This window comes from Vipera berus (assembly GCF_964194415.1).
Source record: "Vipera berus genome assembly, chromosome: 3".
NCBI lineage: Eukaryota > Metazoa > Chordata > Lepidosauria > Squamata > Viperidae > Vipera > Vipera berus.
The window spans coordinates 49,542,731-49,567,939 of record NC_138204.1 but is presented as its reverse complement, the minus strand read 5'-3'; the positions used below and the strand labels follow the sequence as shown (position 1 = coordinate 49,567,939).

General features: G+C 40.2%; 1 protein-coding gene across 3 annotated transcripts in view; it reads right to left on the bottom strand.

The window, feature by feature from the left end:
• Nucleotides 1-25,209, bottom strand: part of ILRUN (inflammation and lipid regulator with UBA-like and NBR1-like domains) — a 53,340-nt gene that overhangs the window by 10,435 nt on the left and 17,696 nt on the right. Inside the window, exons 2-5 of one of the 3 annotated variants that reach the window (XM_081324521.1) lie at nt 18,832-18,986; nt 12,851-13,048; nt 5,440-5,768; nt 1,090-2,926 (exon numbers count right to left, since the gene is read on the bottom strand). In XM_081324521.1, the coding sequence (XP_081180647.1) occupies nt 2,894-2,926; nt 5,440-5,768; nt 12,851-13,048; nt 18,832-18,986 (715 nt within the window). In that variant the 3' untranslated portion in view covers nt 1,090-2,893. Of the gene's footprint in view, nt 1-1,089; nt 2,927-5,273; nt 5,769-12,850; nt 13,049-18,831; nt 18,987-25,209 lie in introns of those variants that run through there. The other 2 variants (XM_081324520.1, XM_081324519.1) reach the window with 2 other exon arrangements.

Below are 25,209 nucleotides of genomic sequence, written 5' to 3'. Positions count from 1 at the left end.
AAGAACAAAAGTGTAAATTTCCTCACAGCAGGTAGCAGCACCTAACTGACCTTGTCCAACTATGAAAGATGTAAACAGGGTTGTCCTTGGCTAGTATTTGGTAGACCACAAGAAAATCCCAGGGCTATAAAGACTAGAAAGCTGAAAAACATTCCAGAAGAAAATGCCAAGCTAATTCTATACTATGGTCAAGAAAACAGTATGGATATGTCTGAAGAGTCACCAGAAATTGAGTTTGATTCAAGGGACACTTTATACATTATACATGCAAACTATTTTTGCTCCTATCACCTATACTTTGTTTTCAATTAGTTGCAAAGAAAGTTACCTATTCTTTATCAAGATATAATTATTAGAAATGCTTTGTTTTAAAAACATTAGTATTAACATTTATAAAAATTTTATCTTGGTTTTTTATTGTTAAAATTATAGTTAGCATAATATCCACTAACCCAGGGGTGTCAAACTCAATTTCATTGAGGACCGCATCAGCATTGCGGTTGCCCTCAGGGGACCGGGTGGGTATGGCCAGGGTGGTTGTGGCCTACTGGGTAGGTGTGGCTAGAGTGCGTATGGCCTACTGGGTGGGCGTGGCCAGCTCTACATCGTTCACATCAAGGGTGCCTATGGGGGCCTGGGCAGGAGTGGGACAGATCTGGGGGTCTCTGGCAGAAGGAGGGTCTCTGGGCCAGGGCCAAGGCAGTGGGGGCCGTTCCCTCACTGTTTCCAGGATGGCTTCGCGGGCCACATGAAACCACTTTGCGGGCCGCATCCGGCCCCCGGGCCTTGTGTTTGACATGTCTGCACTAACCTAATAGGTATGCTCATGACAGTCTATCTTCCAGCAATTTGTATGATTAAAAGAAATCAAAACCTGTATTTGCCACATCTTTGTCAAAATGCTAATTGATTGTAGGATTTACTTTTAAAAATACTTTCTCTCAATGAAATTTGTATTTTTTACATATTCTATGTTTTTCAGTCTAAATCAATCACAGAGAAGATCCCATCATGTGGAATTTGCTCCAGTGTTCAGTTTGCGTATTGATGGACTTTTTCTTCCAGTACTCTGAGACAATTGATTAGAACAATTATTAATTATTTAGTATTTAAATTATTCATTTATTGCTTGACTTCCATTATATACCACACAATGCTTTCAGCAACCATTTTTCAACTATATACACTCATGCTATGCATTCCATAAGTCAACCCATTCATTTTAGAAGTATTTTCACTAAAATAATGACAAATAAACTGTCTTTCTCACATTTGTATATTTCTCAGTGACATGATATAAACAGCAAGAATCTCACCTGTGCAGTCCCTGGCTGATATAAGGCTATATACCTCCTACATTTTGTTTACTGAAAATGTATAGAATATTACAATCACAATTCTGCCAAACATTTTTGAGGCACACTCAGCAAATAATTTCCCTATAGCTTTGGCACACTTTCCTTCGACAGAGGGTAACATTATCAGGATTTTCCAATAATTAAGCTCCAATGCTATCTTCACGCACAAATTAAATAAATCAGTCATTTCATAATCAATCTACACCACTACTGAATATTTCTCCTATACCTGCAACCTTATCATTTTGAACCTCGCCTATTTGATTTCATTTTCATCATATTTTTTTCTAGAGCATTGTTTATTGCATTCATTTCATGTTGACTCTTTATTCTCAGATAGTTCTCTAAAATACTTTCTTCAGCATTCTCTCGTACCTGTTTCATCTCAAATTATCACTTTCATTTTTTATTCCATTCAGTCTGCTAAAGGATTTGTTTAGCCCTCTTCCGAAACATTAACTTGCATCAAAATTATTCTGCATTATTCTGACTCTCAATCATTTTTGTCATCAATCTTTTTTGTCTTGACATATTATATCTTTATCTCATCTTCATTTTTTGTAATATTTATTTTCTTCTGGATTTTGCTCACCATTACAGTCTGTTTAAACAAGGAACCTTTTTCATATTTTCCATTAACATAAACTCCACATAGTTCTGTGGCAACATGAACCATAATTCAGCTCTGTTCCAATCTGTTGACATGTTCCCTGTCATTACACACACTTTTCATTCATTCTGACGGTAGGTTAATCTAGCTTTTAATACTTTTTATCTAGTAGTAATCCTACTTCCACTTTGTTTTTGTTTTATTTTTACATTTCTTCTGTCATTTTTTCCAAGAGCCACTCTTGACACTATTAAGAAATGATGTATCCAACATTCAAAATATTTTGTCTCCCTTGTTATTAGTCATTCAACCTAATGCTTTTAAATGTATATTTATCTATTTGTCGTTATTGGTCATAATCACTAATCATTGTGCACATTCATTGTTAGGTATGAATGGCACAAGCACTTTCTGGGCTGTCTCATCTTGTTTCCACTCATTCCGTTATAACATGTAACAAATGAACACTAGATTATTTTAATTCAGAATATTATACAATTCTTCTGTTCTTCCATTACTGCCATTTATTGAAATATACTGTATAACCGAACTACAGATTCTGACTTTCATACATACAACTTAGATGACACAATTCATATTTTCTGATATACATTTTATTCATAATTCATAGTTATTTTTTTATCTCCACTCCCTTGTATATATTCATCAGCTCCTCTGCCCATAAAAAGACTATCTTCATTCAGATGTATTACTTTCTTCTCCTTTTTCTTAGTTTCACAGCCTTCCTTTATTAATTCATGTTCTTTTAAAATTCATGCTGGCCTTTTTATTCCTCTTACAAATTGTAGTCTTCTATATGATGTAGTATTACCTCTTGGTCCCAAGATATTTCTGTTGCTCATCATAACTTAGTCAATCAAGGCCTTCGCATAATACTTTACAGTTAATATAGGGAATATACAAACTAGGATACCAGCTTTAGTTGTATCAGTATCTCCTGCAAATAGGAAGGATAATATCAGGAAATTCCGGAAAATTTGGGGCAAATCTAGTATAATCACATGCATGATCCTGCTATGTTCTATGCAAATTAGGATCTCTAATCAAAACAATATTCTTGCACACTAGCTTACTGTTGACATTACTCCAAAACTAGGACATATGTGAAATATACTGACACGTGCTCAGGATACAGTAACAGAACTCAATGGGCCTTTAAGTATTTTAACTCACATTTTTATCTTATTTAATTTGAAGTACAGGTAGTCCTTGACTTATAATAGTTCATTTAGTGACGGTTCGAAATTACAATGGCACTGAAAAGCTGAATTATGACCAATGTCTAAGGAAATTCTCAGTCATCCAGGTCATAAGCCATCCCAAAGGTGCTTTTTCACGAGGCAACTGGACTTTGTTTTCTTTGAAGTTGTTTCACTTCTCATCCAAGTAGCTTCTTCAACTCCTACTGGATGGTGGGGAATGGAACGATTTGTACTTCTTGCCAGCTGTCTGCAAGGAGTATAAATCCTTCCATTCTCCACCATACAGAGCTGAAGAAGCTTCTTGGATGAGAAGTGAAACGTCTTCAAAGGAAAACAAGAAAGTCCAGTTACCTCATGAAAAAACATCTCTGGGATGACTTATGACCATTTTTCACACTTACAACTGTTGCAGCATCCTCGTGATCATGTGATCAAAATTCAGATGTTTGGCAACTGGATGGTTGTAGCATCAGAGTCGTGTGATCATCTTTTGAGACCTTCTGACAAGTAAAGTCAATGGGAAAACCACATTCACTTAACAACCCTATTACTAACTTAACACCTGCAGTGATTCAAATAACTGTGGCAAGGAAGGTCGTAAAATGGGGCAAAACTCACTTAACATATGTCTTGACTTACAACAGAAATTTTGGACTCAATTGTGGGCATAAGACGAGAACTACCTGTATTTTTAGCTTTAAGAATCCGAAATATACAACAATAGTTGCGTCTGCACTCTAAAATATACAATCTACATCCTTGAATTCAATATTCACTTATTTATCTATATATTTAACTGAATTATTTTCATCTTGAACCAAATATAATCTAGGATCATCTCCAAATGTTCTCAATCCACTCTGTTTACACACCCTAGTAAATTAATTCAACCACCCAGAGCTGAATCTTAAATAAGACCCAAAGGCAAAATTTAGAAAATTAAGAAGGTAGATAGCCAGAACTTAGTGTTTGAAAATCCATAAGTCATTTGAGAAAAAAAGGAAATTAAAATAAATCACAAATAATAGCATGACATTTTATTTAACCCTGAATTAAGCCACTTCCTCTTTAAAAGTAAATTGAACTGTTCTAAAGTTTCTTAGGAAATTTATATTTTCCTCATTCCAAACCTCTCTGACACTATAAGGCCTAAAATGAATTTTTTGCCTTTCCTCTTGTTAATTATTTGATAAACGGATTCAATGCACAATGATGTTGTTCTTGTCATAATTCCAAGGTACACTTTCCCCATCACATGACTACTGCAATATATCTTTAAATTCCTTTCCTCTTTCTTAAGCAAGCCAACCATTTTTGCTCATCCTATTTTCAAACTTAATCCAACAGACATTTATCCCCCTGCCAAGAATAACATAAAAGGCATATTGAATAGGCTTAGACTCAAGCCCATTTCTGCCAGAGATGAGTCACACTGGGGAGAGAAGGGGTGGGGAGGTGTGAAGGGTTTCATTCCTCTAGGGATCAGATGTTAATTGGTGAGGTAGGCAGAGCTGAAGCAAAAAAAACCCACCCCAAACCCTACACATCCCCCCCTCCTTTCATCACTATGTCATCAAGAACTTTTCTGACAGTTTCTTCTTTTAATATTGCAAGCTATCAATGAGCATGAAATTTAAAAAACTACTGTATGTAGCACTAAGACTGTAAATTATCCAAGTTTTGATTCTTTTTAAACATAAGCGGTATACAACAGACTAGACTATGACAGATTCAGTACATGCAAGTTGACTATATTACACTGGGCTGAACAATTAGTTCTATAACTTTCTATATGACAATATAGTTAGGTGTGTGTGTGTGTTATGGTTGGCAAAAACAAATAAAATAACAAATTAAGTTCAATAAAAATCAAAGATAATCATGTTGTTCTTGTCATAAAAGCATTAAGCATCCGCTTATCACTTATTTTTCAAATTTAATTGCAAAACTTTGTTTTAATTATTTGACAGATCTCTAATTTTAAGCGTAGTCTTAAAAATTAGTTTTCTTGTTTTTGAACTGATAAATCCAGCATGCACACATCCATATTTTAAAGTTTAAAGCATTTTAGCAAAATCGTGTTTAAATCTGTCTTTTAATTCAGATCTTGCAATATGAACAGTAGGTTTCAGTACAATGGTATACAACTGGATGTAACAAGGAGCAGCTACTGTCTGAAGGAAGGGCTGACATAATACAGGGCATTGACTCATTGCCTTCCCATCTCTTGTATCCCCAGGGCACCTACCTTACTGTATGTCACTACTGATAAGTTGTTTGAGTGACTGCTGGGGGAGAGATTTACAGAGTTTTGTGACAGTTCAGTCTGATCTTGTTCAATTTGGTCAGGAGCAGGCCCCCACGTGTTTTTGCTGATTGTGTCTAGCTCGGAACCCCCAGGGTCTTTTAAGTTGTTTTCATCTGGTTGCCTGTTCTTCTGTGGAGAGGCGAACGGGTTAAAGTTTCCTTCTACCTTACGATGTGGTTGCGTGTTGAACTCTGTTTCAAAAGATGATAGCTGCTGCGTTACTCCTAAAAGTCCTCCAACTTCCACACTAAGGATCACCCAGATGATGTCTAAGAAAAAAGATCTTGGATAAGTACATGTTATAGCTTATGTATCGCTTTATCTCATTGTTTTTCAAGTTAGCATGTTGCTTATGACTAAGCATATGTAATAAAAAGAACAAGCATAGTCTCTCTGAGGAAAACCAATCAGGACTCAATTCCCCACACACTGAAGCCATTACAAAAGACACATTTTTTTTAACATTCCGAGACTTGAGTTATACACTGACACCTACTGGTAAGTGTAATATTTACCCAAGTGCAGTCCTAATATACACACATTGTAACATCTATTACCGTGTATACTTGAGTATAAGCCGACTCGAGTATAAGCCGAGACCCCCATTTTCACCCCCAAAAACTGGAAAAAGTTCGTGACTCGAGTATAAGCCGATCCGCCGTTCTGCAAGCCTCCGCCGCCAGCAGAGGCTCGATCCGCCATTTTGCAAGCCTGAATACACAGGAATACCCTGTGTGGCCGCGGCTCTCGGGGAAGCCCTGGCTGTCCGCTTCCTCGCTCCACGCTGCCATTCGGGGCCCGCGCGTTCCCCGGGCAAATCGCGGCGCCCAGCAGGCGAGGAAACACGCCCGCTCCAGTCGCCCCCCCTTCCCTCAGGAGACGCGAAGCAAGTGACCGCCCGGAGCTTACCGAGGACTTGCGCGCGGCCGAGGCTTCGGTGCTTCCAGGATCGCGCGCACCTCTCCCAAGCCGCCGCCGTCCGGAGACCTGCCGAAGTTTGGGGAGATTTGGGGAGGTGCGCGGGCACCTCCCCAAACGTCAGCAGGTCTCCGGATCTCCGTGCCCTGCCTGCCTGCTTCTTTCCGCTGCGGAAAGAAGCAGGCAGGCAAGGCACGGAGATCCGGAGACCTGCCGACGTTTGGGGAGGTTTGGGGAGGAGATCCGGAGACCTGCTGACGTTTGGGGAGGTTTGGGCACCTCCCCAAACCTCCCCAAACGTCGGCAGGTCTCCGGATCTCCGTGCCTTGCCTGCCTGCTTCTTTCCGCAGCGGAAAGAAGCAGGCAGGCAAGGCACGGAGATCCGGAGACCTGCCGACGTTTGGGGAGGTTTGGGGAGGAGATCCGGAGACCTGCTGACGTTTGGGGAGGTTTGGGCACCTCCCCAAACGTCGGCAGGTCTCCGGATCTCCGTGCCTTGCCTGCCTGCTTCTTTCCGCAGCGGAAAGAAGCAGGCAGGCAAGGCACGGAGATCCGGAGACCTGCCGTTTGGGGAGGTTTGGGGAGGAGATCCGGAGACCTGCTGACGTTTGGGGAGGTTTGGGCACCTCCCCAAACCTCCCCAAGTCTCCGGATCTCCGTGCCTTGCCTGCCTGCTTCTTTCCGCAGCGGAAAGAAGCAGGCAGGGAAGGCACGGAGATCCGGAGACCTGCCGACATTTGGGGAGGTTTGGGGAGGAGATCCGGAGACCTGCTGACGTTTGGGGAGGTTTGGGCACCTCCCCAAACCTCCCCAAACGTCGGCAGGTCTCCGGATCTCCCTGCCTTGCCTGCCTGCTTCTTTCCGCTGCGGAAAGAAGCAGGCAGGCAAGGCACGGAGATCTGGAGACCTGCTGACGTTTGGGGAGGTTTGGGCACCTCCCCAAACCTCCCCAAGTCTCCGGATCTCCGTGCCTTGCCTGCCTGCTTCTTTCCGCTGCGGAAAGAAGCAGGCAGGCAAGGCGCGGAGGTCCGGAGACCTGCCGACGTTTGGGGAGGTTTGGGGAGGTGCGCGCGCACCTCCCCAAACCTCCCCAAACTTCGGCAGGTCTCCGGATGGCGGTGGCTTGGGAGAGGTGCGCGCGATCCCGGAAGCACCAAAGCCTCGGCCACGCACAAGTCCTCGGTAAGTTTTTTTGTTGACTGGAGTATAAGCCGAAGTGGAATTTTTCAGCCCAAAAAGTGGGCTGAAAAATTCGGCTTATACTCAAGTATATACGGTAATATAATGTTGTTCTCCTATTTCATTTGGAACAGCAAAATCTGGGAACAAATATTATTAATTTTATATCAATAAGCAATACAAATAAAATGAGAGGTCAGTTTTACGAATTGAGCTTGCAAAAAAACACAACAGTGTGAAGTGCTCTTAACTCAGTAGTTTTCAAAATATCTTCATTTCCTTCTACATGAGTTTTCCATATTTTTCCTTCAAAGGTCAGCCTGCGCTATGTGTATTAGTAACCTCCCAAAGAAAAGCCAATTTAGTAAAAATGTTAATTTTTAATAACAGTAAACAAAAATTGCATGCTGTCATATTATTAATCTAAATATATATTTTGCAGAAAAAAACATTCTTTATTACACTGACAGCCAGTTTGATGGAGTAAGGCAGGGGTGCCAAACTCGCAACATCATGTGACGTGTCGTGACGTATCATGACTTTTTCCCCATTGCCGGAGCTGGGCTGGGCGCAGTTTCAGCATGACGCATCCGGCCCACGGGCCAGCAGTTTGACACCTTGGATTAAGGCATCAGAGTAAAAACAGGGAGACACTGAGTTCTTAGGCATGAAGCCAGTTGTGTGATCTTGGGCTAGTCACTTTCTCTCAGCCTTAGGAAAGTCAGGCAATGGCAAGCCAAAGTTTCTGAAAGAAACTTGTCAAAAAAACTGCAGACATGTCTAGGCAGTCTCCAAGAATTAGAAACAATTCAACACACACAAAAATAATAATCTAAAAGGTGAAATATTAAGAGAGATGCCATATGGATCCAATCCCTGTTACTGAGACATTCAACATCCACAAAGAATTAATTAAGACTCCAAAGCAGATCTGAATATAGTCAAGAAACTACATGTACATTTTATTTCTTTCCTTACAATTTTCAGAAACTCTGTTAGGAGTATTCATATTGCTACAGGATGAACTATTATCACAAAGTTATCTAGGACTCAACAAATAGTTGTTTTTGTTCTGCAAATTTTATGTACATAAAGGGAGGTAATATATTGTAATGGTTAAGATGTACTGCAACTTTTAGCAAACAAAGTGGTAGATTTGGGTCAAGCATACACTCTCAAGCCATCCTATTTCACAAGCTGGTATGGGAGAAAATAATGGCAAAAAAAAAATAGGAAGATAAGGGGCATGTCCCCTTCATGGATTACTGCCTTGTCATGGCGAAAGGGTTTGCGTAATTCAATGAAGCTATGAGCTATGCCGTGCAGGGCCACCCAAGACGGACAGGTCATAGCAGAGAGTTCTGACAAAACGTGATCCACTGGAGAAGGAAATGGCAACCCACTCCAGTATCTTTGCCATGAAAACCCTATGGACAGTACCAAAAGGCAAAACGATATGACTTTGGAAGATGAGCCCCTCAGATCAGAAGGTGTCCAATATGCTACTGGGGAAGAGCAGAGGGCTAGTACTAGTAGCACTAGAAAGAATGAAGCGACTGGGCCAAAGCCGAAAGGACGCTCAGCTGTGGATGTGTCTGGTGGTGAAAGGAAAGTCCGATGCTGTAAAGATTTTTTTCTCCACAGGAACCTGGAATGTAAGATCCATGAATCAAGGAAAGCTGGACGTGGTCAAACAAGAGATGACAAGACTGAACATTGACATCTTAGGAATCAGCGAAGTAAAATGAACAGGAATGGGTGAATTTAATTCAGATGACCATCAGGTATACTACTGCGGGCAAGAATCCCTCAGAAGAAATGGAGTAACCTTCATAGTCAATAAAAGAGTAGGAAAAGCAATACTGGGATACAATTCTCAAAATGACAGAATGATCTCAGTTCGAATCCAAGGCAAACCATTCAATATCACAGTAGTCCAGGTCTATGCCCCAACCACCAATGCTGAAGAGGATGAAATTGACCAGTTCTATGAAGCCCTATAGCACCTTATAGAACTAACACTAAAAATGATGTCCTTATCATCATGGGGGATTGGAATGCTAAAGTAGGAAGCCAAAAGATAACTGGAGTAACAGGCAAGTTTGGCCTTGGAGTACAAAATGAAGCAGAGCACAGGCTGATAGAATTTTGTCAAGAGAATATGATGGTCATAGCAAACACTCTTCCAACAACCCAAGAGACGGCTCTACACATGGACATCACCAGAAGGTCAACACAGAAATCAGATTGACTATATGCTCTGCAGCCAAAGATGGAGAAGCTCTATACAGTCAGTAAAAACAAGACCAGGAGCTGACTGTGGCTCAGACCATGAGCTTCTTGTTGCAAAGTTTAGGCTTAAATTAAAGAAAGTAGGGAAAAGCGCTAGGCCAGGCAGGTATGAATTAAATCATATCCCTGTTGAATATACAGTAGAGGTGACAAATAGATTTAAGGAATTAGATTTGATAGACAGAGTGCCTGAAGAACTATGGACAGAGGTTCGCAACATTGTACAACAGGTAGCAACCAAAACCATCCCAAAGATAAAGAAATGCAAGAAAGCAAAATGGCTGTCTGAGGAAGCTTTGCAAATAGCTGAGGAAAGGAGGGAAGCGAAAGGCAAGGGAGAAAAAGAAAGATACGCCCAATTAAATGCAGAATTCCAAAGAATAGCTAGAAGAGATAAGAATGCCTTCTTAAATGAACAATGCAAAGAAATAGAAGAAAACAACAGAATAGGGAGGACCAGAGATCTTTTCAAGAAAATTGGAGAGATGAAGGGAACGTTTCATGCAAAAATGGGCATGATAAAGGACCAAAATGGCAGGGACCTAACAGAGGCAGAAGAGATTAAGAAGAGGTGGCAAAATTACACAGAAGAACAATACAAGAACGAACTTAACATCCCTGATAACCACAATGAGGTGGTCACTGACCTTGAGCCAGACATCCTAGAATGAGAAGTGAAATGGGCCTTAGAAAAGCTGAGTAACAACAAAGCTAGTGGAGGTGACAGTATTCCAGCTGAGCTATTCAAAATCTTAAAAGACGATGCAGTAAAAGTGCTACACTCAATTTGCCAGCAAATTTGGAAAACTCAACAGTGGCCACAGGATTGGAAAAGATCAGTTTATATTCCAATTCCAAAGAAAGGCAGTGCCAAAGAATGTTCAAAACTATCGCACCATTGCACTCATTTCACATGCTAGTAAAGTTATGCTTAAAATCCTACAAGCTAGACTCTAGCAGTATGTGGATCGAGAACTACCAGAAGTACAGGCAGGATTTCGAAGAGGCAGAGGAACTAGAGATCAAATTGCCAAATACACTGGATCATGGAGAAAGCTAGAGTTCCAGAAAAATATCTACTTCTGCTTCATTGACTATGCTAAAGCCTTTGATTGTGTGGATCACAACAAACTGTGGCAAGTTCTTAAAGAGATGGGAGTACCAGACCATCTTATTTGTCTCTTGAGAAACCTATATGCAGGTCAAGAAGCAACAGTGAGAATTGGACACGGAACCACTGATAGGTTCAAAATTGGGAAAGGAGTCCAGCAAGGCTGTATACTGTCGCCCTGCCTATTTAACTTATATGCAGAGCACATCATGAGAAAGGCAGGGCTAGATGAATCAAAAGTTGGAATTAAGATTGCTGGGAGAAATATAAACAACCTAAGATATGCAGATGATATCACTCTAATGGCAGAAATTGAAGAAGAACTAAAAAGCCTCTTGTTGCGGGTGAAGGAGAGTGCAAAAGTTGGCTTGAAACTTAACATTAAGAAAACCAAGATCATGGCATCTGGCCCTCTCAATTCCTGGCAAATAGATGGGGAAGAAATGGAGGTAGTAACAGATTTTATTTTCCTGGGCTCCAAGATCACTGCAGATGGGGACTGTAGCCAAGAAATTAAAAGACGCTTGCTCCTGGGGAGGAAAGCCATGGCAAATCTAGACAGCACACTAAAAAGCAGAGACATCACCCTGTCAACAAAAGTGCGTATAGTCAAGGCTATGGTCTTCCCAGTTGCAGTGTATGGCAGTGATAGTTGGACCATAAGAAAGGCTGAGCACCAAAGAATTGAGGCCTTTGAACTCTGGTGCTGGAGAAGACTCCTGCGAGTCCCTTGGACTGCAAGGCGATCAAACCAGTCAGTCCTAGAGGAGATCAACCCTGACTGCTCTTTAGAAGGCCAGATCCTGAAGTTGAAACTTAAATACTTTGGCCACCTAATGAGAAGGAAGGACTTACTGGAGAATAGCCTAATGCTGGGAAAGATTGAGGGCAATAGAAGAAAGGGACGACAGAGAATGAGGTGGCTGGATGGAGTCACTGAAGCAGTAGGCATGAGCTTAAATGGACTCCAGAAGATGGTAGAGGACAGGAAGGCCTGGAGGAATGTTATTCAATAGATATTTAAAAGAAACAATGACTTAATAAGAAATAAAGTTTTCTCCAAAACAACAGCATTTCCATGGGGGGGGGGGGGAAATACTTTTATTGTAAAGATCATATATTTTCCCTATTGTTGGAAAAGCAGTTGCCAAAAGAGAATCTGTAGATTATCTTTGAAGTACCGGTAGGTATCACAATCTCTTAAAGAAAACAATATTGTGCGCAGAATACTTTTTGGTGTCGCTTTTGCCAAAAAACAAAACAGTTCGTGTAGAATATAATTCTGTAAACAGTTCCTCTTAAATTGTTGGCCTTCAAACTGCTTTCTTCATTCATTTTAATAGGTTCTATTTATCAAATTTATATGGCCACCCATCTTATACAAGGTGACACTAGACTGCGTACAACAAACAATTAAAACATATTATAAAACCATCTGAGCTCTGTTCCTGTTACCTTCTGCACATGAAGGGGAACTGCCTGCCCTCCTTCAGGAGGAAATTCTTTTGCTCCATTCACTTAATATCCCATCCAGTTACTTGATGACCACAACTGGGAGATGTGGGATTGCAGTTGTTGAGCGAAGTGAGTATGTGGGTGTTTTGCTTAATGATTGCTTCATTCAACATCCCAATTGTAGTTGCTGCTTGTATTTTCATAGTAAAAGTAGACCATTTTAGTAGGACACAATATGTTAAAAAAGGATGTTAACTTTGACATGTCAATCTCTTACTAAGCATGACTGTAGCAAATAAGAAAGATTAGTTTGACATAAACCAGAACAGTCTTAGCAGCACTAATATTTCTTCAAACTCTGCTTATAAAAATCATAAATGAGAAAGTAGTACTTACCTCCATAATAAAGTCCTGTAGCAGTGCACATCCGCCACTGTCCTTGATACATTCCTGCAGTACTGGGACTGCACATCTGAACGCTGACATCTGTAATCTCCTGGGGTTCCAACGACTGGACCATCACCATGTTCACATGGCCGAACTGATCTCCCCCAACATACTTGAGACAAACTCCTGGTGGCCATGCTTCTGGCCCTAAGTTTAACAAATGTAGCATTAAAGCATTTGTTATTTGTTACAATCATGAAAAATATTATAAGCATCTGATTATACATTTCCCATTACGTGCATTGTTTTATTATATAATCAAGGAAAGATTAGTAACTGTCAGATAAAAGACAGATTATTTTGCACAGTTCCATTGCACCTGTCTGAAACAAAATTGATCCCCATTCTTACTATAAACTGAATAAAAACATACCATTATATTGAAAAGAATACTGCTGATACAAGAAACAAGGCTTCTTTGACATGAAAAGTGCACAACTAAAATTAATTTAATCAGTTAATTAATTAAAAGTAGCATACTGTACTTAATGTAATGGCCAGGTTTGCAAAACTTTGGGTCAACATTCTTGTTATTCAATATCCTTTTTAAGGGACGAGTTCACAAATAAAGAATACACCAATAGCATCCACTGAACTTACAATGATATCTATCTGACCCCATTCATCACCTTAAAAATATTTCTTAAACTGAAATTAAGAATAGTTTTGATAAAGCTGTAAAAATATCCATAATATATATAAACATCGGTTACAATAACATATGGTCTTCAATTTATTGATAATACAAAATAAATAGGGTAGATTTAAAAATACAGAAAAGATAGATATAGGAATCCTATATCAAGATACTAACTTTCTTAGGTTAGTAGAAAAATACATCTTCAAATAACTTATTTTGGCAATATAATTTAGGTACAAAAATAAGGCTAATTCTGAGTTATAGAAATTTCTGAGATGGAAAACAATGTGAACTTTCAGCTATGTATATTAAGTAAAATCCTACAAAATGAGCATGAAGTGTATGTACTTCGATCTATGCATGAAGCATTCAATACTGCCTGAATAATCTACACATCTACAAGGGTTTTGTTTGGGCCATTCAACCCATCTTTTGCTCAGCACAGGAATTCAGTTTAAAGAATCAAATGAATGAATCTTTATCAAAGTACAACTTGTTTACAGTGAGATTGGCCGAGCCTCCCTTCGTGCCCGCCCTACAACTCACAGTGACAACAAACCCACCATCTTGTTACACCATGTGAGCTAACTGTACAACACACCAGCCTGTTGTGATTCAGGATCAGCCTGTGGGTTCGGCAGTTGGGTCGGACGATTCAGAGGAGGAGGAGGGGGGTGTTGGAGAGGTTGCTGATGAGAGCCCTCAGCCAGGTCCCTCCCACCTGGTTACGACGCAGACCCAGCTGTGTGAGCCTGACAGCGTGGATGAAGATGACCCACAGCTGGCCCTGTTCAAGGACGCCCGACGCAGGAGGCAGTCAATCAGGAGTAAACAGAGGAAGGCAATGGGGCACCTCGGAAGGAGGCAGAGAGAAGCCACACCCTGAACTGTTTAAAAGGGGAATGCGTGGGAGGGCTGGTTTGCTGAAGGCAACCGTTTGAATAGCTCCTGTTTCATGGTTCGTGTCTTGTTTTTGCTCTGTTTGCTTTTGTGTCCATAAATTTGGCAGGCTTAGTTCCAGCCTCTTGCCTTCTTGTAAAGGGGTTGTCCCTGCCTTGTCTGCAGGGCCGGTAGTAGGCTGGTACAGAACACAGCCTTCCAAGTCAATCATACATAGAGTTATTTCCCGTTCAGGAGCCTGACAGCCTACGGATAGAAGCTGTTCTTCAGCCTGAAGAATGACTCAGGGTGTGTGTCGTCCCTGAGAATTTTCCTCAGTCTTCCAAGGCCACGAGCCCTGGCGATGTCATCCAGTGGTGTCAGGGGACAGCCCACAATGTCTTGTGCTGTGCTCACCACCCTCTGTAATATCTTCCTATCCGCAGCTGTCAGGCCAGCATACCAAACCACAATACAGTGCAAGAGGATGCTCTCTATAGTAGACTGGTAAAAGAAGGTCATTAGTCATTGTTCTACCCTGTTCTTCTGCAAGACCCTGAGGAAGTGGAGTCTCTGTTGGGCCTTTCTGGCCACCTGGGTTGTATTGACTTTCCAGGTAAGATCTTCACAGAGGTAGACTCCCAAGAATTTAAAGGAGAAGACTCTCCCCACACAGCCCCCCCAATGTAAAGTGGGACAGGTTCCTCTCTTTTCCTTCTAAAGTCTAGCACCATCTCCTTTGTCTTGCCAATGTTCAGGTGCAAGTTGTTCTCTAAACACCATAAGGATAGTTTTTGTACCTCCCCGCTGTACGCTGTTTCATCTCCACCTGTAATAAGACCCACTACGGTGGTATCACCTGTGAACTTAATGATCGTGGTGGATGGGTCGGATGATACACAATCGTATGTGTACAGTGAGTACAGGTAGGGGCTAAGCACGCAGCCCTGTGGCAAGCCTGTGCAAAGCTTCAGGGGGGTGGATGAAACAGACCCGACCCTCAGTGTTTGTAGCCGGTCCCTCAGAAAGTCTTTAATCCAATCGCAGATGGAGGGGGAAAATTCAAGTCAGTCAGCTTTTCAATAAGGATGCTCGGCAGAATAGTGTTGACTGTCAGATGGCAGTCCAACCTTCTGTTACAACATATTTAATGAAGAGAAACATAGTACCTCCCTAGTTTCCCAGAACCTGCTTTCCTATAAGCCTTTTTTATTTATTAAGTTTACACATAAATATCAAAAGAACAAAACTTACATAGTTTGGAGAAAATACATAGTCCTTGACTGATGACCAGTCATTTACAGTAACAACAATTTGGAGTTATGATTGCCTCAGAAAGTTAAGCACTTCTGGTTGTTGTAAAATGTCACACCATCTCCCTCCCCCCCCCAATCCCATGACTGAATTTTGGACATTTGGCAACCAGTCACATTTACAACTGATTGCAGCATCCCATGGTCACGTGACCCCAATTTGCAATGATCTTTGTTAATTTCCAGCAGTTTTTGCTCAAAAAGAAAACCACCCATTTAGAAGAATGGATTGGCATTTATCACCATGTGATTCATTTAACGATCATGATAAAAAATGGTTATAAAATCAGGTCCAGTCATGAGGGTTTCTCACTTTAGAAACTATAAAGTTAATGTTTTATATGAATAACGTATTTTATTTAAAATTGTATATATTTTGTAATATAATTGTCTTCCACAATGTATATAATAAGCTCATAGATTCAGCAGTTCAAGTTATATCCTGTCACTGCAATATTTGTCAGCAAAGTTATTTCTCTTGCATCAGATCTAATTTTTCTCAGATAATCATATCCCTAAAGACTAGTACATCTCATCTCATTTAATCTCTTCCCAAAGTTTCATCATAGTGTTAACTCCAGGGATTTTTTTTTATGTTGTGTAAGCTATTACAGCTTAATGTTTTAAAGCCGTTTGTGACTATTTTCAGAGTTTTCTCCATTATAAAGTAAAAAAAAGCAGGAAAATAAAATCCAAAACTATTAACTATATTTATTTATACTTAATTTAAGACGGGAAAAATTCTGAACCAAATATTTTTGTAATTGAAAAAAATTATAAATATCAAGGGAATGAAAGGATCAAAATAGATATTAATAGACATTAGAATGTGTGAATATTGAATCATTAGCAATCCAAGCCACATGTACAACATAACAGTATATGTTTGGGCTCATTCTCTATAGTTTCCTACTGCATTACCAAATCATGACTACTTTCAATACAGATAACAAAGAGAAACTAAGCTTCAGGAAGTCAAAATAACAGTGAGAATCAATAGTTACCATGTTGAAAGGGTTCCTCAGATTGGTAATAGTGAGTCTAAGCCAGGACTTTTCAACCAGTGGTACGGGTAGCATCTGTGGTACATTGGCACCTGACAGGTGGTACGTGACCATCCTAGAAAAGTGGTAGCAGGGGAAGGGAATGAGCTGAACCAGTGGCAGCACCGCACAAGCCTGAGCGAGAGATGGCTGGAGCTGCAGGGCTGTCAGGGCTGAGTGGAAGCGCCAGGATCAGTGCCAGGCTCCAACTGGAGCTCGGCGCTGATCCTGGCGCTTCTGAGCCCAGAATGTTGCAGCATCTCTAGGGTCTCGTGATTTACATTCAGATGCTTGGCAACTGATTCATATTTATGATGGTCCCAGGGTGAAGTGACCAAAACCTGCTGCAACCACCCAGCAGATGGGGGGAATAAAAACCAAACACCCCCCACCCCACCCCCACTGCCAATTCTCAACAGAAATGCTCACAACAATGAAAACCTCGGACAGGAGGAACAGCGCTACTGGGCAGGCAGGCAAGTGTCTTGCTCGGCTGTGGCTTGGGGGGGCACTTTTTTCAGTGCCGTTGTAACTTCAAACAGTCACTAAGCCAACTGTTGTAAGTCGAGGACTACCTGTACTTCATCACTTTTTTTCCTTTTTTTTTTTGGTCATGAAGTTTTTGACACCTTGCTAGGCAACTGGTGGTACTCGGATGTTGCCATATCCTAAAAGTGGTACAATGGGTGAAAAGGTTGAAAAGCCCTGGTGTAAGCAATCTGAGGAAAGTGAAATGAATTCTCCACTCAATACCAGATGGTAAGAAAAAAACCATATAATCTTCTAAATCGATCTTCCACACATATAAACTCAAGGATGCAAACAATGCTAAAGATCTGCTACATAGGCGTTATTAGAATCCACACAGATGTCTTATTTCATGACATCACTATGCCAATGATGCAAGTTACATAATATAATAATGTGATGTCCCTTACTCCTCCACAGAAACCCATTTCATAAACATGGTGAATGTTAAATTTATGTATAAATTTAAGCGTGCATTTTCAAGCGTATTTTGAAGCTTGTGTGCCTTTTGAATTGTCAATATTCCTGCAGAAACATGACTTAAAATGTGATCTCTGCTACACAAAACTTCCCAACGAAGATAAAGAGCCAATAAATCAAAGCATGTTCTCCCTTTCAACAATATGAGGTCTGTTTATATCTGCCTATCTGCAAATACTGAGAGCCAATTTAGTGTAGTGCTAAGATCTCAAGCTAAAAACTGGGAGAATATGAGTTCTGGTACCATCTTAGGCAAAAAAACCAATTGGTTGACTTTGAGCTGGTCAGGAAGCAATGGCAAACTACTTTGGAAATCTTGCCAAGAAAACCACAGGAATGTAACATAGTACAGTGTAGCACAGCATAAGACAACACAACATAACATAACAATATAAATAAATTTGCAAGTATAAGATGAAACCTTCATCTTATTAGAATCCACACAGAATTATTTAGCCAATCCCTTCCCCCATCCTCTTTTGAGAAAAGATGGCACTAACTTAGCCATAAATACAAGTGCCCAGAAGTAGCAAGTAAAACATTATATAAAACCAACGGCCTAAAAACGTGGTGGTGAACCTATGGCAGGCGTGCCATAGGTGGCACGCAGAGCCCGCTCTGTGGGCATGCGCGCCGTAACCCCAGTCCTAGACCTTCAGCTGGGTTTTATAAAAGCTTTTCACTTTAGGCCTCCATGGCCATGTACAAAAAAAAAAAGGTTCAATCAATCAATCAATTTCAACTTCTTGTAGGAAAAAAAAAAGATCTCGCAAAGTTGGATTTGATTGATTGAACTTTTTAGTCCCACCACAGCCACGCCCACCCAATGGGCCATGCCCACCCAATGGGCCATGCCCACCCAATGGGCCACGCCCACCCAATGGGCCACGCCCACCCAGCAATACATAAGCAGGTTTTGGGTTGTAGTTTGGGCACTCGGTCTCTAAAAGGTTCGTCATCACTGGCCTAAAATATTGTATTTCTAGAAAAATATATATAAGAAAGCTAGATCAACACAAACATAGAGAAGAGGCTTTCAGAAACCACCTGTGTTTTGTATCCTCCATGTTTTTGTAAACTGGGTATCTGGAGGGATGGATTCTCCTTCTCCTATAGTCACATCTCCTACAAAGGACATGGAGGGCACATTGATATTTGGACTTTCAAAATCATAGTATGCTCCAATGGCTGCCTGTAGATTCCTATAAAAACAAAAGAAGATTTTCAGTCACAGAATGGTAAAGAGATAAGCCCTCAACACAATACCTAAATACCCAATTTAAATTGTAGAATTGCTACTTATTTAATTATGTATGAAATTAATACCTATTTGCAAGTTGTTTTCCATGACCAAATGTATATCCTATCCTTTTTGCTCTTCTGCATCTGCTATATAACATATCTACAATTTTGCAGATACTGAGGCTAAATAGCATGAATATCAAATGCAAGCTAACCGGCATCATGCTGTTCTAGGTTTTACATATGTACTCATATGTTTTCACAAAATGTAAAAAAAAGTCAGTTATTCTCCTAGAGCACAGTAAAATTGTGCTGGGTACAAAATTGACTGATAAAACATTTTATAAACTAAATCTATATTTTAAATCAAAGTTAACGGGATTAGTTGTGTCTTTTTGTTTAGATTCAAAGATTATTATAAACAAATTACAGATTGCAAAACATACAAAGGCAACTGTTGTGATTTGTGAGTTTATGAATAGTTCAGAAAAACATTGAAAACAAATCATTCTAGATAAAGACTTGATTTGAATGTTTGAAGAAAACATACCTCAGTTCCTATACTTGCCACCAATCAAGGAACATTCAATGAGAGTGTACTCTTGATTAAGATATAGGCTGAATAGAGTGGCAATCTGGTATTCTGAGTAATTTTGTTAAGACTTCCTCTACATGCAGTTTGTATTTTCTAAATTTTATACTTCTTAAACAAACTGCTTTTGAAGTAAAAGCAGGTAAAATGCCATATTTAGCACTACTCTTCAAACGCCTGAGCCTGCTTTATTATTAATAATGCTTATATACATCATGCTGAATACTATTTACAATTGTAACATGCTTTATCAAAATATATGACTAAATTACATTTCTGCATTTTAGGAACTTGAAGCATAAGTTCTAACATAAAAGAAATTCTTCTGTTGATTCTCTGCAACTAAAGTCACTAGAAGCAAAGTGTCTGGTAGTTAAATAGGAATAACATTATTATTAATACATACAGTTGCAAGAAAAAGTATGTGAACCCTTTGGGATTACATGGGAGTTTTGCATGAATTGGCCATAAAATGCGCTCTAAACGTCATGTAAGTCACAACAATAGAAAAACACAGTCTGCTTAAAATAATACTACACAAACATTAGCTGTTGTCATGTTTTAATTGAACATAAGATGGAAACATTCACAGTGCAGGGTGGAAAAAGTATGTGAACCCCTAGCCTAATGACTTCTCCAAGAGCTAATTGGAGCCAGGAGTGAGCCACCCTTGACTCCAATCAGTGTGATGATATTGGATGTGTTGCTGACAGCTGTCCTGTCCTTTAAAAACACACACCTGTTTTGGGTTTACTGGTCTCAAAAACCACTGTCTGATGTGAACCATGCCTCCCAGAAAAGAGCTCTCAGAAGACCTACGATCAAGAATTGTTGACTTGCATGAAGCTGGAAAGGGTTACAAAAGTATCTCCAAAAGCCTTGATGTTCATGTGTCCATGGTAAGACAGACTGTCTACAAATGGAGAAAGTTTAGCACTGTTGCTACTCTCCCTAGGCGTGGTCATCCTGTAAAAATGACTGCAAGAGCACAGCGCATAATGCTGAATGAGGTAAAGAAGAATCCTAGAGTGTCAGCTAAAGACCTACAGAAATCTCTGGCACATGCTAACATTTTTGTTGACACATCTACAATAAGGAAAACATTAAACAAGAATGGAGTACATGGGAGGACACCACGGAGGAAGCCATTGCTGTCCAAAAAAAATAGTGCAGCACGTTTGAAGTTTGCAAAAGAGCACCTGGATGTTCCACAGCACTACTGGCAAAATATACTGTGGACAGATGAAACCAAAATTGAGTTGTTTGGGAAAAACACACAACACTATGTGTGGAGAAAAAAAGGCACAGCACACCAACATCAAAACCTCATCCCCACTGTAAAACATGGCGGAGGGAGCATCGTGGTTTGGGGCTGCTTTGCTGCCTCAGGGCCTGGACGGATTGTTGTCATTGATGGGAAAATGAATTCCAGAATTTATCAGGACATTTTGCAGGAAAACGTACGACCATCTGTCCGCTAACTGAAGCTCCGCAGAGGATGGGTGATGCAACAGGACAATGACCCAAAGCATACAAGTAATTCAACAAAACAATGGCTTCAACAGAACAGAATACGCCTTCTGGAGTGGCCCAGTCAGAGTCCTGACCTCAACCCGATTGAAATGGTGTGGCATGACCTTAAGAGAGCGATTCACACCAGACATCCCAAGAATATTGCTACACTGAAACAGTTTTGTGAAGAGGAGTGGTCCAAAATTACTCCAGATCGTTGTGCAGGTCTGATCTGCAATTACAGGAAACGTTTGGTTGAGGTTATTGCTGCCAAAGGAGGGTCAACCAGTTATTAGGTCCAAAGGTTCACATACTTTTTCCACCCTGCACTGTGAATGTTTCCATCTTATGTTCAATTAAAACATGACAACAGCTAATGTTTGTGTAGTATTATTTTAAGCAGACTGTGCTTTTCTATTGTTGTGACTTACATGACGTTTAGAGCGCATTTTATGGCCAATTCATGCAAAACTCCACGTAATCCCAAAGGGTTCACATACTTTTTCTTGCAACTATAGACTTCAAAAATATTTTCATAAATAAATAACCAGAAATATCCTTTATTTTTCCTATTATGCCATCTATATATGTAGCCATATGATTTTTAATATTCACAAAAGTTATTTTTTTAAACCACTACTTTAGCAATAAGGCAACTGAATACTTATTAAATGTTTTAAATGTTGTACAACAGACATATAGATAATATTTATATGAGGAATAACAAGTTCCAAAGGCATGAAATGGCTGAAATCGTAGTGATATGGAATGCCACAGTCTGGAGGAATTAACTTAATATTCTTTAGAACATTCTTTCCTGGGGATAAAATTCCTAATGTGCAATATGTGCAATGTATTTATTAAGTTCATTATAAGATCAAAGGAATAAATGGTAATGTTCTTTAGCAGGACCTCATTTGGCTGACAACATAATAATCAAGCTGGTTATTCTAAAATTCACATATATAATTGTCAATGTCACAGTCATTAACAGACCTGTCCACCATGAATTTATCCATTTGTCTTTTAAAGCCATCTAATTGTGGTAATCACCATGTCTTGCAGTAATGAATTCTATGAATTACATGCTAAATGAAGAAATGCTTTCTTTTTCTGTTCTCCTTCCAATCAAATTCCACTTATACTCTCTTGTCCTAATGTTTTGTGGGGGGGGGGATGTCTCTCTATTCACTTTCTCCATGCCATACACAATTTTATACACTTATGTATCTATTCCTTTGCCTTTTTCCAAAACAGAATCCTAAATATTCTAACTTTCTCTCATAAGGAATATATTTGAATTCCTTGGTTGTTGTAACTGCAGTCTTCTGCACCTTTTCCAGTTCCATTATGTTCCTCTTGGGGGGGGGTCTTAGACGGGGAAGAATAGGATGTAGGTCAACCTCACCAAGACTGAATGGTTATGGATTTTGTGTGCACTAGATCAAGGAGTTGGAGGATTTCCATTTTTGGTACTGAATCAGATGGCACTACCCTGTTCAGACTTGGAGTGAAATCTGGGGGTTCTCTTGACTCATAGGTCCTGCTCAAAGAGGGGGTAGCATTTGAGGTCAGGGAGGCCTTTGCATAACTAGACACTGGGCACCTGACATGTCTGTTCCTGGACTGGAGGCCCTGCTCACTGTCATCATACCTTAGACAGTTCCCAATTGAACTACTGCAATGTACTCTCCACAGGATTACCCTTGAACACTATCTGGAAGCTCCAGTTGATCTAATATGCAGTAGTACCGGTAGTTATGAGTGATGATGCCGCTATTTCATGAGCTGTGCTGGCTCCCAGTAGGCTTCTGTGTGTGATTAAAGTATTGGTCATCACTTTTATAATGCTACACAGCAAAGGACTGGGTTACTTGAGGGACTGTGTTGTCCCAAAAACATCTACCCATTCCAAGAGGGTATACTCCAGATTCCTTCTTTTAAATCATGTCATCTTATAGGACCTAAGAAGCATGCTTTTTCTGTGGTTACCCTATTCTCAGGAACTACCCTACCCAGGCCTCTAATCCCTTTAGAAAAGCTGTTAAGACTTGGCTGTTTCCCCAGGTATTAGTGGGGAGTTGACTGGGGTCTCCTTTTGATTGTTTTGTTATAGTGCTTGGTTGCCATTTTTATATTTTGTATTATAGACTATAGATCTATAGAATATAGATTATTATGTTTTAATGTTATGTGGCTGGTGGGCTCTGGGAGGGGTTATTGTTTATTTTGTTATTTTATTTTATTTTACACTGCCCATAGTTGCATTGTTTGAGATGGGCAGCCCTATAAATCTAGTTAGTAAATAAACGAGATAGAGTATTCCAGAGGTGGATAAATCATAAATTTGCATAAAGGCATTGCAATGCTGGCAGTTTTATAATTGCTTTTTTCATAGTTGTCACACAATGAGTTGACATCCTTGCTAAATTCTCACTGTGACCCCAAAATCTATTCCCTGTACACTTATAGGCAACTCAGAATCCATCACTGGAGATATGATGTGTCTCTGTCACAGTGTGGCTCACTTTACATCTCTCAATCTGTATGTTTGCTATTTGCGTCAAATTTCATCTAATTTTAGCACCCATATAATTTACTACTATCTGTAAATTTGGGCAGCTCATTGTTTACTAAACCAGATCAACTCTGATTTGCTCAAAGTTATGAAGTAACCAGAACCAGTTTGATGTAGCAGTTAAGGCATCAAACTAAAAACCAGAAGACTGTGAGTTCTAATCCTGCCTCAGGCACAAAACTAGCTGGGTGGCCTTGGGCCAGTCACTTTTTTTCAGCCGAGTAAAGAGGCAATGACAAACCACTTCTGAAAAGCCTTGCCAAGAAAACTGCAGGCATTTGCCTAGGCAGTCTCCACAATTGAACATAATTAAATGGAAGAAAAATAATGAAGTAACCAAGCAGAATATCAAACTCAACATACTTTTGAAATTAGATAACAAATGAATTTGCCTGACATAGAAAATAAATTATATTATCTGCATAAAAAAGGTAAAGGTAAAGGTTCCCTCGCACATGCGTGCTAGTCGTTCCCAACTCTAGGGGCCGGTGCTCATCTCTGTTTCAGAGCCAAAGAGCCAGCGCTTGTCCGAGGACGTCTCCGTGGTCATGTGGCCGGCATGACTAGATGCCAAAGGCGCACGGAACGCTGTTACCTTTCCACCGTAGTGGTCCCTATTTTTCTACTTGCATTTTTTACGTGTTTTCGAACTGCTAGGTTGGCAGAAGCTGGGATGAGTAACAGGCACTCACTCTGTTACACGGCACTCGGGATTCGACCCACCAAACTGCTGACCTTCTGATCGACAAGCTCAGCGTCCTAACCCACTGAGCCACCGCGTCCCATTATCTGCATAGAGCAGATTATATTGAACGTCTCTTTGTTTAATCTTGTTAATGTTTTCAGAATTTCTCATGACACAAGCAGAAAGTTCAAAAGGCAGATGAGAAAGTAAAGGAGAAAGACAGCAGCATTTACTTACACCATGGCAAAAATTTAAGATAATAACACATGCTTTATGGGATTAAATAAAATTTATCAATCCATATTGCAAAATTTGGGGGAAATGTGTATGTTGCAATGCGATCCAGCATTCATAAAAATGAATAGCTGCTTCCAAGACACAAAACATATATCCTGCACAGTATGTTGCACATTCCAGGCTTACAAAGAGAGTATGGCTTAATAAGAAGCTGACAGAACATACAAAGATCCAGGTCTATACAGCCTGCGTCCTGAGGACACTCTTGTACTGCAGTGAGTCTTGGACCCTTTAAGCACGGCAGGAGAGAAAGTTAAACACCTTTCATATGCGCTGTCTCTGAGGTATTCTCGGCATCACCTGGCATGACAAAGTCCCAAATAGCGCAGTCCTGGAATGTGCTGGAATTTCTAGCATGTATACACTACTGAAACAGTGACGTCTACGCTGGCTTGGGCATGTCGTGAGAATGGCTGATGGTCAGATCCCGAAAGATTTCCTGTATGGAAAACTAGTGCAGGGAAAGCGCCCCAAAGGGAGACCAGAGCTGCGATATAAGGATATCTGCAAGAGGGGTCT